General features: G+C 37.2%; 1 protein-coding gene across 9 annotated transcripts in view; it reads right to left on the bottom strand.

Annotated features, from left to right (window-relative positions):
• LOC110106390 (ATP-dependent DNA helicase homolog RECG, chloroplastic) overlaps nucleotides 1-14,611 on the bottom strand; it is a 108,654-nt gene that overhangs the window by 55,146 nt on the left and 38,897 nt on the right. For all 9 annotated transcript variants that reach the window (XM_028700949.1, XM_028700945.1, XM_020836282.2 and 6 more), the window contains one exon: nucleotides 10,839-10,920. In XM_028700949.1, coding sequence (XP_028556782.1) covers nucleotides 10,839-10,920 — 82 coding nt within the window. The remainder of the gene's footprint in view (nucleotides 1-10,838; nucleotides 10,921-14,611) is intronic.

Below are 14,611 nucleotides of genomic sequence, written 5' to 3'. Positions count from 1 at the left end.
TAGGTTGTGGTGTGATACTAATGTTTCTCAAAATCAATTTGGATTTATGTCGGGTAGGTCGACTATGGAAGCCATACATTTATTCAGAGGTTTGATGGAAAAATATAGAGGAAATAAGGAGGATCTACATATGATATTTATTGATTTAGAAAAAGCATATGATAAAGTTCCAAGAGAAGTGCTATGGAGAGTTCTTGAAAAGAAAGGAGTCAATAATGCTTATATTCAAATCATTAAAGATATGTATGCAGGAGCTATTACTTGTGTTCAAACACAAGGTGGATTGACCAAGTATTTCCCTATTTCGGTTGGGTTACATCAAGGATCAGCCTTAAGCCCATATCTTTTTGCTTTAGTCATGGATGTTCTCACTAGACATTTGCAAGAGGATGTACCTTGGTGTATGCTTTTTGCTGATGATATTCTTCTTGTTGATAAGACTAGAGAGGGAGTTGAAGGTAAACTTGAATTATGGAGGTCAACCTTAGAGTCTAAAGGTTTTCGCTTGAGTAGATCTAAAACGGAATATATGGAGTGTAATTTTAGTAGTAATAGACCTAGTGAGGGGATTGTGACTTTGGGTGATCAAGTCATTAATAAGAGTACACGTTATAGATATATTGGATCTATTGTTCATAGTGATGGTGAAATAGATGGGGATATTATCAGCAGAATTCAAGTTGGATGGTTGAAGTGGAGGAATGCATCGGGCTTGTTATGTGATAGAAATGTACCCCTCAAAATTAAGGGCAAATTCTATAAGATGGTAGTGATGCCTGCAGTGCTTTATGGTGCCGAATGTTAGCCATTAAAAGAGAAGCATAATACTAAGTTAAGTGTGGCAGAGATGAGGATGCTCAGGGCGATGAGGGGCTTTACCCTTAGAGATAGGATACGAAATGAACAGATACGTGAAAAGGTTGGAGTAGCTCTAGTAGAAGATAAGATTAGAGAGAGTCGCCTTAGATGGTTTGGTCACATAAATCGGCGGCCTTTCGATGACCCGGTTAGGAGAGTAGAGGTATTAGATTTAACTTATGTTAAGAAAGGTAGGGGTAGACCTAAAAAGACTTGGTTAGAAAATATTAGGAATGACCTTTCTTTATTAGATTTAAACGTGAATTTGACTTTTAATAGGACACAATGGAGAAAAAGGATTCATGTAGCCGACCCCATGTAGTGGGATAAAGGCTTGATGTTGTTGTTGTTGTTGTTATGTTGTGGCCTATATATATGACCTTAAGCTACTGTAATGGGGATGGATTATGGATATAAAAAAAATGTGTTCAACAATTGTGCTCTTGTGAAAGGACGATCGTGAGCTTTCTATGGGAGGAATCGGAGTTTTCACCAGCCGCAGGATAGGTCCGGGCTCGTGAAATGAAGTCCCTTGGAGAAGGGCAAAGCATCACCCGTCAGTCTTCAGAAGAGTCCAAGGCTCACAGTTTTTATCATGTATCTTTCGTTTTTATCTCTTCTTTGTTTTGTTTCGTTCCTTCTTATTGTTCCTAGCCGTCGTCATCATCCTCTACCTACGTCCACCATCGTCGTCTCCTTTTCCACCATAAGCCGCCGGCCTCCTCACGAGAAGAGATCTCCCAACTGCCAGCCATGGCTCCCTAGGCTTCACCAATCCCTCTTCCTTCTTGAGTTTCCTAATTTGGGGAGAATGACATTTGGACTTAATTTGAAATTCAAATTATCTAAATTTGAAATTCAAATTTTATTTCCTAAATTAGTTTGCCTATTTTAGGAAAGTATGTAATTTAAATCAATTTGAATTTGAAATTCAAATTGGATTTATTTCATTACTTTCCTAACTCCTAAAATCAAGTTTAGAAGCCCTCAATCACAACGTTCAATGCTCCCCTTATTCATGCAAGCAGCCGGCCCCTTTATGAGCCAATTAGGAGTTATTTCCTAATTGCTTCATAACATCTTTTTGAAAAGTTTCCATTTTTAAATCCTATTTGAATTTCAAATTCAAAAAGGATTTAATTATTTCTTTCCTTAATTCCCTAACATTAATCCAATTCCATTAATTCCTTCTTAATTTAAATTCATTTGAATTCTAAATTCAATTGAATTTTAAATTCTAATCTGAGAGCTTTAAATCACCTCATTAAACCCCTCTTTCCCTACATAAGCAGCCGGCCCCCCCTAATGATGGGATTAGGAATTCTTTCCTAAAACCATCACTTTTCTTTGGAAATATTTCCTCTTTCCTACCAGCCTTGATACTCAAAACTCAAGCCATTAATTACTTCCCTAGGCTGAGAGTGGAATAAGGGAATAAAATTCCCCAATTCTCTCTACATCCCACCCGTCTCCCTTCCTCTGTTTATTACCTGCTGAATTTTCTCAGGTTTTGAATAAGAAAACCTGAAGAAAATCCTTGCTTGGAAACAATTCAGAACCTTATTATCCCTCTCCAAAACCACTGCCACCTCCCTTGCTTCCAACGCCTCCCTTCCCGCCGTACACCACCCCCCCTGGATTTTCCCTGAAATATGTCCAGATTTCATTGGTTCCTCTTTGGGAAAAGATTTGGAATTTCAATCTGCTGCTGGCCGAGTTGTCCAAAGCCCAGAATCCTGAGATTTCTCTCAGATTTTGGCTCCAAAATCTGAATTTATTCTCAGGCTTTTCTCCCCTGCTAGCCGAACTCTTCCCTAAGGCTCCTGTGTTGTTTTTCCTCTACAAACGCCTCCCAAACCCTATCCCACGTTGGATTTCCTGCTCTCCAAAGCTGCTGCCAGAAAATTCCTGCAGTGGTTCTTGGATTCTCATCAACTTGAAGCTTCAAAACTGCTGCTGCCCTGAAAATTCCTGCAAAGGATCCTCTCCCTAGCAGAGCCTCCTACCCGTTCTACATCAAAGAGGTTGCTGGGATTTCAACACTCCTAATACGAAGGTTCGAAGAAGAATGGGTTGATTCCTGTCAAAGTTTAAAATTCCGCAATTGGGTATTGAAGCGCTTTTCATTCGTGAGGCAAGGCGTAAGCCTCTAAACGTTTTGAGTCTTGAGGCTTTTGAAGCGTAAACCTCAAAATCTAAAAATTATGTCAAGTGAAAATAAAAGTTAAAAGTATTTTTTTATATAATACTCAAAATATGTTAAATGATGATATATTAACTTTTTATTAAATTATGAAGTAACAAAATTAACATATATATATATGAAACAAAAAATTGCAAAAAAGTGGACAGTGATAAATTGCGTGAAATAGAATTGAAATTCAAATATAACAAGTGCAAAACTATAAAATATAAGAATTGCATAAAGTATCATATGACATCATGTTTAACTAAAAATTCATTCTTTATCATTTTCTTACTCATCCACATTTAATTCCTAAAAAGGCTAAAATACTGACAACAACTCATAAATCATTTGCACTTTCATCACTAAGGCGATTTTTATTTAAGTCATTATCATAACAAATTGGTCCCACCCCTAACCTCACCTGGAGTCCAATGCCTCTCAATTTGCTTTTTCATTCATTTCAATCATATTTCTCTCAAGTGATCCCCAACAGGTGGTGGTCATAGCAAAGGCGATGGGCTGGAAGTCAAGGCAGTTGAGAGGAAACTACTGCGAATTAGGGTGTAAGAAGGCATGATTTATTCGAGGCTATAGTTTAGGATTTATGTAAGTTTTAATATATAGGGTGAGGAGGCATATGCCTCACACCAGCAAGGCAAGTTGCGCCTTAAGGCAGGTCTCAACCAAGATGAGGCACAAGCCTCATTAAAAAAGCTTAAGGGTAAACCTCGAAGTGTTTTTCTTTGGAATTGCGCTGAGACGAGCTTCAATTCGAGCCTCATATTGCGCAATTTTAAACAATGGCTCATGTTTACACGTATTAATATTTTTTTATTCCGATTATACCATCGCAGTCCCATTTTAAAGAGATTAGGAACCAAATTGGTTCCTAAAAAGAGTTGGGGGCCATTTTGGTCCCTCATAATGAGTTAAAAGGACCATTTTGATTTATTTCTCATTATTTTAATCTTCGAAATATTACATCCAATGTATTAAATTTTATAAGAACAAGTTGTTGGAAAGGGTTTTATTGCCTTCTAAGAGTTGACAACGATGGAAAGAGTTAATGAGATCCAATTTGATTTATTAACAAAAGCAACCAATTTGCTCAAAAAATTCTGGAGTTTTAGAGGGACTAAAAAATGTTAGAGCGGAATGATGCCATTTAATAGTAACAAATGGAGGAAATTAAATCATCCAACCAGTCCTATTAGGATCAAGTCTATCATTTAGAGTCATATTATGCTATTTCACTTGAGAGGCTCAACAAATATGAAGATAGACATTATCTAGTTTTCCATCCCCAAAGTGAAAGATATCCTTTAACTCTGGTGTAAACTTTTACAGAAGTATGTGATCATGTTATCGCTGAGGTCAAAGAGGACGGGCCAAGACTTCTTGGTAACTCTTCTCAAACTGAATGCCTTTCTAACCACCGAACTAAAGAAGAATATTCTTAAGCAAGAGGTCACTCACATTCATTACCAAGGGATCGTGATGACTCCAAAGTTAGAAAATGACTTCTAGACTGAAGCTACTCAAAATAATAGGACGAGTGATGTAGGACTACATGAAGATGCAATGATTTTGTTTAGAATTTGCACAACTTTTGATTAGAACAACAGTGAAGAAACTACTAGCATTTAAAACAACGAACTAAAACAAGAAAGAGATCACGCCCGCTTAGGCTAAATCACATAACCAGAGATTTGAAACTTTTAAAATAAATTAGTAAACAACGTTATGTCATAAGAGTAGTTTCAATAAGAATCCCTAATCTAACAATGAGAATTAGTAAACAAAGAAGTACACTCAAAACCCTACGTTTGCTAAGCTTAGCAGAAACAAGATGAAGCGTCCTGCGTGACTACAATCAAATACAAGATAGAGTTAAACTCAAGAAATATGCTGAAAGGGGAAAGTAGAGATCGGTGGAGATCCTCCACTCAACACCTTCAAACTACTCTTCGATTGCTTCCACCAAAGTGTCCAGAATACGCTCTATGTAATCTTCTACGATGTGATCAATCCTCGTATTAACATCAAAGAAAATTGACTGGAGAATGTTTACGAAGCCGTCCTCGTCGTAGGTTAGGCCGTATTCAATTTCCGAATCGGCCATTCATAGAAGTTAATGGATGAAGTCTTCCAACGATGGCTAGTACTTTTGAAGGTTGTTGAAGAAAAGAAAAGAAGTTCTCTTCAACTTGAAGTGAGGAGGAAAAAACAAATTTCCCTTCCAAAATCTGAAAGAAATTTCAGATTTTTATCTTTTAGGAGATAGAGATATATGAGGGAAGAGCTAATGCTTAAAATTCAAGTGGAGAATTAATGAGAGAGAGAAGACTTGAGAGAGAGAGAGGGACGGGCATGGAGAGAGAGGGGGAGGGGGGGTAGGATTTAAATCTGTTTCCAAAATTAAGGATCTCACTTTGGAAACAAATTAAATAAAGAGGGATTAGGGAATTTCGATTAAGGAGGTGGAGGGGGAATTTTGGAAATATTTCCAACGAGGACTAGAGAGAATTTAGGAAATTAATTCCCCAAATTCCCTATAGGGGGCCGGCGGCATGCATGAATAAGGGAGCATTAAATGGGGTGAATTAAGGCTTCTAAATTTGACTTTAGGAATTAGGAAAGTAATGAAATAAATCCAATTTGAATTTGAAATTCAAATTGATTTAAATTAAGTACTTTCCTAAAATAGGTGAACTAAATTAGGAAAGAAATTTTGAATTTCAAATTTATATAATTTGAATTTCAAATTAAGTCCAAATTTCATTCACCTCAAATTAGAAAACCCAAGAAGGAAGGGGGAAGGGTGAGGCTGGCGGCTAGGGAGCTAGGGCCGGCGGTTGGAAGGGATTTCGGGTAAGGTGGCCGGCGGCTTGCGGGGGAAAATTTGTGGAGCTCAGTTAGGAGGAGACAATGGCTTGGAGTTGGAGATGGTTCGGCTGTATTTATGCCTGGTAGTGGTGGTGGAAGGAGAAAGGGAGAAAGATAAGGAAGAAAACCATGAACCCGACCGTCTCCAAGGTTGGTGGGTGATCCGATCTCCCTCTCCTAGGGATTTCTCTCCACTCAAACTCTCAAGCTCTCACAAGAACTTATGCAAGGAAGCAAATTTTTTTAATCATTCATTCATTACTTAAAAAAATAAAACAAGGGGCTATAAATAGCCTAGTACATGAGACTCAATAAATAAAAGACGAAAATGCCCTCGGGGCATACATACGACATCCCTCACTAAAAGGGTACAACTGAAAATCTCATAAAACAAATACACGACACTGACAAATAAGAAAATACATAAATAAGAAAAAAACATGACAACAAAAATGAATCAAAAATACAATGACTCGTTCGTGGCCATAGATCGGCGACCACGCCTATGATAAACCTTCCATGCTCTGATGTCCCCATCAACGAGGATGAATGTAATTTTTATTTTGTTAAACTTATATATTTGAAAAGACAGTTTAAAGAAGAATTGTCTTATTTTCTATCTTTGAAGACTGACTAATGATAGTTGAAGTGTCGTATGATGTTTAACGATTACTTCTCCAATTTGTTGCCTTTTGTGCTGAAGTTTTAGGGCTTCCTATCTTTTAACCTATAAAAGGCAATTACAAAACGGAACCTTCGTCTTCCTTCATTAGCTTTTATATTTGGCATTAAGATTTTAGGCCGTTTTCTACTCATCAAGCACTTCAATGGATCCTACAATAATGAAAGATTAGCTGCCCAAGTATACTACACTATGATGCACTGACACAGACACGTCAACAAGGACACGACACGACACGGACACGGGACACGGCATTTTTTAAAAATACAAGACACGGGTGCGGCGTGGACACGGCATAATAATTTTTAATATAATATATATAAATTAAGGTGACATTATATTAAAAATAACAAGCAATAATAAATCAATTTCATGATAATTTGTTTAACTTATAGCATAAAGATGTTTAGTACAAAATATCTAGTACAACCACAAAAATATAAGCAAAAAACCATTTAGCTACCCCTTGGCGGGATTCGACCTGCCAGGGTAAGAGTAATTTTGAAGTTATGCTTGTTTTTAAAGTTCGTAAGTTATTTGTATGGAAAGATACCGAGCGGTACCGAGCATGTACCGAGCGGTACCGAGCTTGTACCTAGCGGTACCAAGCATGTACTGAGCGGTACCTAGCAGTACCGAACATGTACCTAGCGATACCTAACGGTACCGAGCATGTACATTAGCTTTTTTTTGGTAAGTTTCAAAAAACAACAATTAATATTTCAGGCATCGAGAGACAGGTGTCGATGTCCTTTATCAGTCATCGAGAGAGGAGATGAAAATACATTCACTGCCAAAAAGAAATGAAAAAGATAATATTTGATGATTGAGTATTAAGTGCGGACGTTGATTTGGTGTTGTGGATAGGAAATAAGAAATTTAGTTTAAATCCCGCAAAATACAAGAAATTATCTTTAAAAAAATTCATTAAATATTTAAGATACCCGTGTCGGACACGTGTGTCAAATTTGCATTTAATATTTTTTAATCAGACACGTTTTTGGCGTGTCCGACACGTGTCGGATGAGTGTCAGACGAGTGTCGTGTCGAACACGATGACGGACACTGCACGCCTCTTTGAGGAGAAGTGTCGGTGCATCATAGATACTACATCAATTTTGAAAGTCAGAATGAACAGCTCTTTTCTAAAGGATGAAGTTATCAATTAAAATAAGAACCCTATGCATGGCTCCCACTAATTTTATTTTTAAAGTTTACACAAATCTCAATTTATCGAATATCTTTTGCAAGAGAGAAATTTACTTGCACACTGATCATTTTAAATGTGAATTTGGTTCACCTCTTCAAAAAGCCAATGGTAGATGTCATCAAGCATTTTTCTTTCCCTACACAAATCATGTAGAAATCAATCTTGATGGCTATTGCCTTTTCACAACAGTTGTAGAAGCAGTAATATTTTATGGTCAAACAAACTATTTTTCTGTTTAATTTTCTCACATAAGGTCAATTGGTCCAATCTACTATCAATCATATGAGGCCAACCCCATCTTCAAACTTCACATTAAAGGTGGAAGCAGAGGCTGCAAGTGAACTAAGCTTTCGACGAGCTAATCGTTGCTCGGTACACATTCGTGATCGTTTAATTAACTAAACAAACAAACTTGAACATTTTTTTAAATACTCGATTATTAAATAAACAAGCATGTAGTTCAACTCATTTATGTTTATGAACATCATCATTTAAAGATCGTGAACAAGCTAATCATTCAGCTCGATAAAAGCTCGATTCATGTCCTATTCAGAACTCATGAAAAAGCTCGTTAAAAACTCAATTAATATTTGATTATAAAATTGATAAACATACATAAAATAAATATTTTATATTTATTATAACATAATGATATAACAATTGTTAATTAATAAATTTTATAAATTTCATGAGCAAGAGACATTTGTTCATGTATGCTAGATTGTTTGTTTAAAATCTTCATGAAAAAATATAAGATGAATCATAGATCGTTTGTTCGTGAATGAGCTCATTTGGTACCTCGAAAATACTAATTAGATATGTTCATAAATTTGCTCATTTGAAAACTCAAGAATACCAATTAGATATGTTCGTGAACGAGCATGTTTGATAGTTTAAAAAACTTTGTTAGGTATGTTCACGAACAAGCCCGTTGTAATTGTTTGTTAGAAGGCTCGATAAGGCTTATTTATTAAGTTAATGAATATCTAAAAGTAGAGCTCGTTTATAGGTCAATAATGCTTGTTTGTTTAAAACTCACTAAGCACGAAACAAACCGAACATGAATCAAATATGAACCAAACATGAACACCCATTAATTTAAACGAATCAAGCTTAAACACAAACAAAAAAGCTCGAATTAAACTCAAACCGAACTCGAACAAGCTGATAATAAACGAACTAAAACATGAACGCGCACATACTCGGCTCGGCTCGACTCATTTGCAGCCCTAGGTGGAAGAGATGTTTCTTCTTCGCTGAGATTAGTTGATATGCATTACATCAGGCAACGCCTCTATTAACATTTTGACAACTGCTATACTAGAGGAAAAAGCTTATGGAAAAGATTAATGCCACTAATCATTTTTTCTTTTCAAGTTTCAGTGGACAATCTCTCGAGTTTGATACTAATTGCTAAATTTTAATATAATCTTCATCTTGAGCTCCATTCCTTAAATACAGATTATTTTCTAGTCCCTAGTAATAGCAAAGTGCCTAGTGCCAACCAGGAGGATTCACTTCCTCGTATTCAAGTTGTGTTAACACATCGTGTCATCTATTTAGCCTTGAACTGCCAAAATTAAAAAGGACCTGGAGAGGCAACAAAAATTGGTGGTTAAGGATCCTAAGTGATCCAACCAATAAGCTTATTCTCTTAAGTCAAATCGTATCATAACACCTATCTAAAGTTGGTCAATGTCCGAGAGAGTACTTCCAAGTGCCTTGAGTTCTTGACTCAACCTGAAGTTCTAACCTTTCAATGGAATGAGTATTTTCACATTTCTAAAAGGTCTGCATGATCTTTCTTTTGTTAAGCCAAAGCCGAGCAATTACTCAGATAATATTAGCAAGGTCATCGTGCTAACAATCCAACTTCCCTTAATAGGTCTATACTTAATCATCTCTGCTACATTTATCGGGCTAATTATTTTTAAGCTGAGTGATATGAGACCTTATGCTAATCTACAAAAGTACTTCATGACATTATGAGAAAAAGCATAGAGGTAACTCAACCTCCAGAAGCTCCCTTAAAGGAAATGAAAGAAGCTTAAGATTAGAGTTTTTGATCTTAAGAATAGAGCTTTAGACCATCTACACCAATAAGGACTTCACCGATACTTATATTGAAAGCCTTGCTTATAAACCAATCTTGATGCATGGAGAAGAAAATTTTAGGCTTTGCAAAGAGAGGATTCTAAAATTGGGCTTGGTAGATGCGTCCATCCTATGTCCTTTATATATAAACTCTTAACTTTATTTTCCTTGCTTTTTCTTGTCTCTTGTGCTTTTGTGAATTGGATGTACATGTCATATATTTACAATGAAGGATGAACTTATATATTTTGTAAATTTTATGTATTTGCTTATCCTTTTACAATAAAGGGTGGCCTTTATTTTGTGTAATGAATCCATTTACCATGTTCATTATGAATGAATGATGAAACAATTTATTCACTGTTAAACGTATGCACTCACTCAGGTATGAGTAACTTTTTATATATGTCCTATTCCTAACCCTTAATGAAAAGTGAGTTTGAGAAAGTACATCTTTGTGAGTGTCAATATTTGATGAAAGAGTGACTTGTTCTGCCCAAAGATGAAATATATATATAAAAAAGGGAGGAAGATGAAACTCCAAATCTTAGCTGCCAAAATTTAAAAACAATATAATGAATGTAATAAAAAACATAAGATTGCACCAGTGCTCCAAGGAGGAATCCTCCACTCGAGCTTTAGATACCACTAGCAATGTAAATATAAGCCTCCGATCATCCATTTCTCCCTCCTACTTGAAACCTAAGAAAGTTTGCAATGGGAACATACATAACGCTATCAAAAAATATCAACTAGCGTCATAAAAGACTTCCAAGAAGGTTTCTCAAACTGAACTACTCATGGATAACATTATGTACGGGACAGTATTTTGCAAGGGGAACTACACGAGGCTAAAAACAAGTATCACAGAGCTTCATCCAAGATTGTGATCTTTAAAATAACGAATAAAGAAAACTTACGTCAAAAAGATTTGGCAAATTGAACTCCTCAAGGATATCTTTAGGTATGGGATCAATATCCCTGGACAAAACCCTTAAAGCCCTGAAAGTGATGGCAAAATATTACTAAAATGTCTAGACTCTGTTATAAGATGATAGAAAAACTCAATCAGTGGAAAGCAATTTTAAAGAGCTATAAGAAATATCCTATCAAGCATATGTTAATAAGCCCTAATTGCTTAAAAAAATGAAATGGATAGGATAGTAAAATATTTGATAAACACCATACAGCTCTTTTTAAAAAAGAACAGAACTGAAGAAAAATAACAGTATAAGCAAGCCATTTACTAAAAGATGATGTAGGACATCTTCATATCTAAATTTTCTAATGCAAATAAACAATGGGATGCTTAAAATCACAAGCACACACATTCAAATACTCAATTCAAAAACCCTTTATTCAGACAACTTGATGAGGACATCGACATGCGTTTTCGACGAGTATATCAGCGCAGGAGGCGCAGATCGATGGCCACGATCCATAGCCTTTATTTTGATGCTTAGTTTTATTTTGATGTTATGCATTAATTGCTATTTATGATTGTACCCTTTCTTTTAGTTGTCTTGAGTTGTAACCCCATGGGCATTTGAGTCACCGTACTTTTTGTTTCCTTAGGCCTATATATTAGGGCCTCCTCTATTGTATCGGATGATAAATTATTTTGAATGAAATTTTATGTTCTTCTTTGATCTCTTAGTGAGTTCATGAGAGGAGAAGCCCAAGGAGGGTGAGAGCAAGATCCGTCAACCGTCGGTGGATTCCGAGATTCGCGGCCCCGATTTCTTCTTCTTCCCCTACACACCCACATCCTCTCCAAGCCAAGCACCCGTCGGCCTCACCTAATCCCAAATCCCCAACTTGTTTTCCCCCTCAACCCGAGACCCCTTACATCATCACGCCGGCCACCTAGGGGATCCAACCCGCCTGCCAAATCCCTAGCCGCAGGCCTCCCCTCCTCCACCACCCTTTCCTCATCCTCAACCGCCGGCCCCTCCCCTTTCCCCCAATTGTTTTCAAAATTTGAAATTCAAATTGATTGAATTCCAAAGTTTCCAAATTTGACAAAAGCCAAATTAGGAAAGTTTTAAATGAGATTCAATTTAAATTTAAATTGAATCGGATTTCAAATCGTCATCCCTAAATAGCTAAGACAAATTAGGAAACCCTTAACTCCCTTACCCAACCCCTCTCCCTCTCTTAATGCCGCCGGCCATAGGGGGAATCCAAATTGATTTCCCCTCTTAATTTCCCCCATCCTGATGTATGCAACTTGAAGTAAAACACAAAGAGAGAACAACAAATTTAAAAGAGAATCAAGACTCACTTTTAGAAATTTAAGACACCACTTGGAGAACAAAATAGACTAGTTAAAACAACTAAATTCAGATTAGAAAAACCCAATCATCCAACAAACCCAAACAAAAGAAAGTTAGCAAAAGAAACAACATAAAACCAAACAAACACTATCCTCAGAACATCCTACAAGAGGACTCCTCACATGTAACGAAAGTAGGACTATATTTCAAAATAATGCTTAGGCATGCAAACCGAGGGTCCACCACTGCAAAAGGGTCCAACGTCCTACCAAAACTCCTCCAGCAAATGCCTCCAAAACAGCCAACAAATCTTACCAACGGAACCAGAAGAAAGATACAGGTGGAGTGGAACTTGCGTAGAGAAGAAAGAGGTTAGAAGCCCGAGATGAATGAGGAAAAGCTCGCAAGCTTTCCTAGAGGAGAAGGAGAATGGAACAAGCTCTCAATCTTTTCCAAGAAGAACCCTCAGGTTTTAGCAACTTTGCTCTCAATAATCAACCAACCTTTTCCATCTCAAAATATCTTATATTTATAGGCAAGAGAGGGGAAACCAAACACCCCCAAAATCTCTTCAAATACTTAATTAAATGAGGAAAATGAAAGGCCAACAGCCACCACACAGCAGTCCCAAAAACTGCACATGAAACAGAGCACCAAATCCATGGAAAAAGCCCCCAGCATCCACAGGAAAGCAGCAGCATGGGACCCGAAGAGCCAATACAAAAATCTGGAAAAGGGGGACCACGAGATAGCAATCAGGGAGAAAACCGAGGAGTCAACACGACCATGGGTGGAAACCGCAGCAGCAAACCAAAAGCCACCCAGAAATTACAACAAACAGCCCGTGGAAACCAAGAGACAAAAGGGAGAGTAAAGGGCAAGTTCCACCCACCTAAATGTGCTCTCCTCAATTTAAATTTCAAAACTAAACAACAGCTCATAATGAGCTAAACCCCCACTTGACATTAATGACCTGGCACCACAAGAATTCCAACAACCAAAGTCCAAACCGAAAACAGCCAAGGCCCACCCGAAACCAGGAAACAGCCCAAAGGACAAGATGGATCCAAAAACCAGCAAACCCAAGGTAAGCATAACCCAAACTTATTCCTACCATGATCATTAGATGCCTTCCATCATAGGATAGCTTAAAAAAATAAAACAAAAAATAGAAAATATAACTAACATTGTTCAAAACAAAATAATGCAAAAATCTAAATGCATCACATCCCCACTTGGAATTTGAAATTTCAAACTCAAATATTTTCCTTCTGATTCCCCTTAAATTGAAATTAATTTCAGTTTTCTCTTAATTTCTTCAAACCCTAACTAGACCTAGCCACCCCCCTCCTTCTTTTCCCTAATCCACCCGAAACCCCCACCGTCCCCTCCCCTTCTTGGCCGCCTCTCTTAGGTAGCCGCTCCTCCACCCCTACTTCCCACTACACACAAAGTCTTCACATGATCATGAATGGCGGATCCGGCCATTGATCACAGCTTTGCTTACAACGCCCAAGGCAAGATCAACATCCTACTCTCTCCCTTCTACGAGCTAGATTGGGAGTACGACGGCACAGTGGAACGCTAAGTCAACCGCATCGTTTATTGTCTTGCCGAGACTATCGAGCTTCAACGACCAAGAACCCCGTGGGTCCTCATCGGACGATCCTTGCCTCCTCCACCTCCGGCTACCTTCCCAATAACCAAGCTCCTCGACTCTTCCTTCCAAGTGGTCACCTCACTTCTGGTGTGGAAGACCTTCCTCCGCTAAGCCTAGAACCATAGAGAGAGAGTAAATCCTCAAGGTGAACATTTCAATATTAAATTTTGGATTTGTGTTATAAGCTATTACATTACGTTCGCCTTTGTATTTGATTGAAAGTGTCTTGGTCAATCTTCATATATTTCATTGCCTAAGCAGGTGGAAGACTGCAAATTTTAACAACTTACTTTGATTTGATGCATAACTTTTTGATGGTTAGCTTTTAATAAATTCTCTTGTTAATCTCTTGTAATGCCATGCATGTATTACATCACAACTATTCGTCCTTTAGATGAAAACCACAAAATATGAAGAATCCCATATAGGAAAAGTTCATAAGCATTAATTAAAAAAAATGAATATAAACTTATAAGCATGAAAAACAAACAACAACAACATCAAGCCTTTATCCCACTATGTGGGGTCGGCTACATGAATCTTTTTTCTCAATTGTATCCTATTAAAGGTCAAATTCTCGTTTAAATCTAATAAAGAAAGGTCATTCCTAATATTTTCTAACCAAGTATTTTTAGGACTGCCTCTACCTTTATTAACATAAGTCAAATCTAATACATCTACTCTCCTAACCGGGTCATTGGAAGGCCGCCGTTTTATGTGACCAAACCATCTAAGGCGACTCTCTTTAATCTTATCT

Source organism: Dendrobium catenatum, unplaced genomic scaffold (genome assembly GCF_001605985.2).
Source record: "Dendrobium catenatum unplaced genomic scaffold, ASM160598v2 fragScaff_scaffold_1608, whole genome shotgun sequence".
In the NCBI taxonomy this organism is placed as follows: Eukaryota; Viridiplantae; Streptophyta; class Magnoliopsida; order Asparagales; family Orchidaceae; genus Dendrobium; species Dendrobium catenatum.
This window is presented reverse-complemented; position numbering and strand designations above follow the sequence as displayed.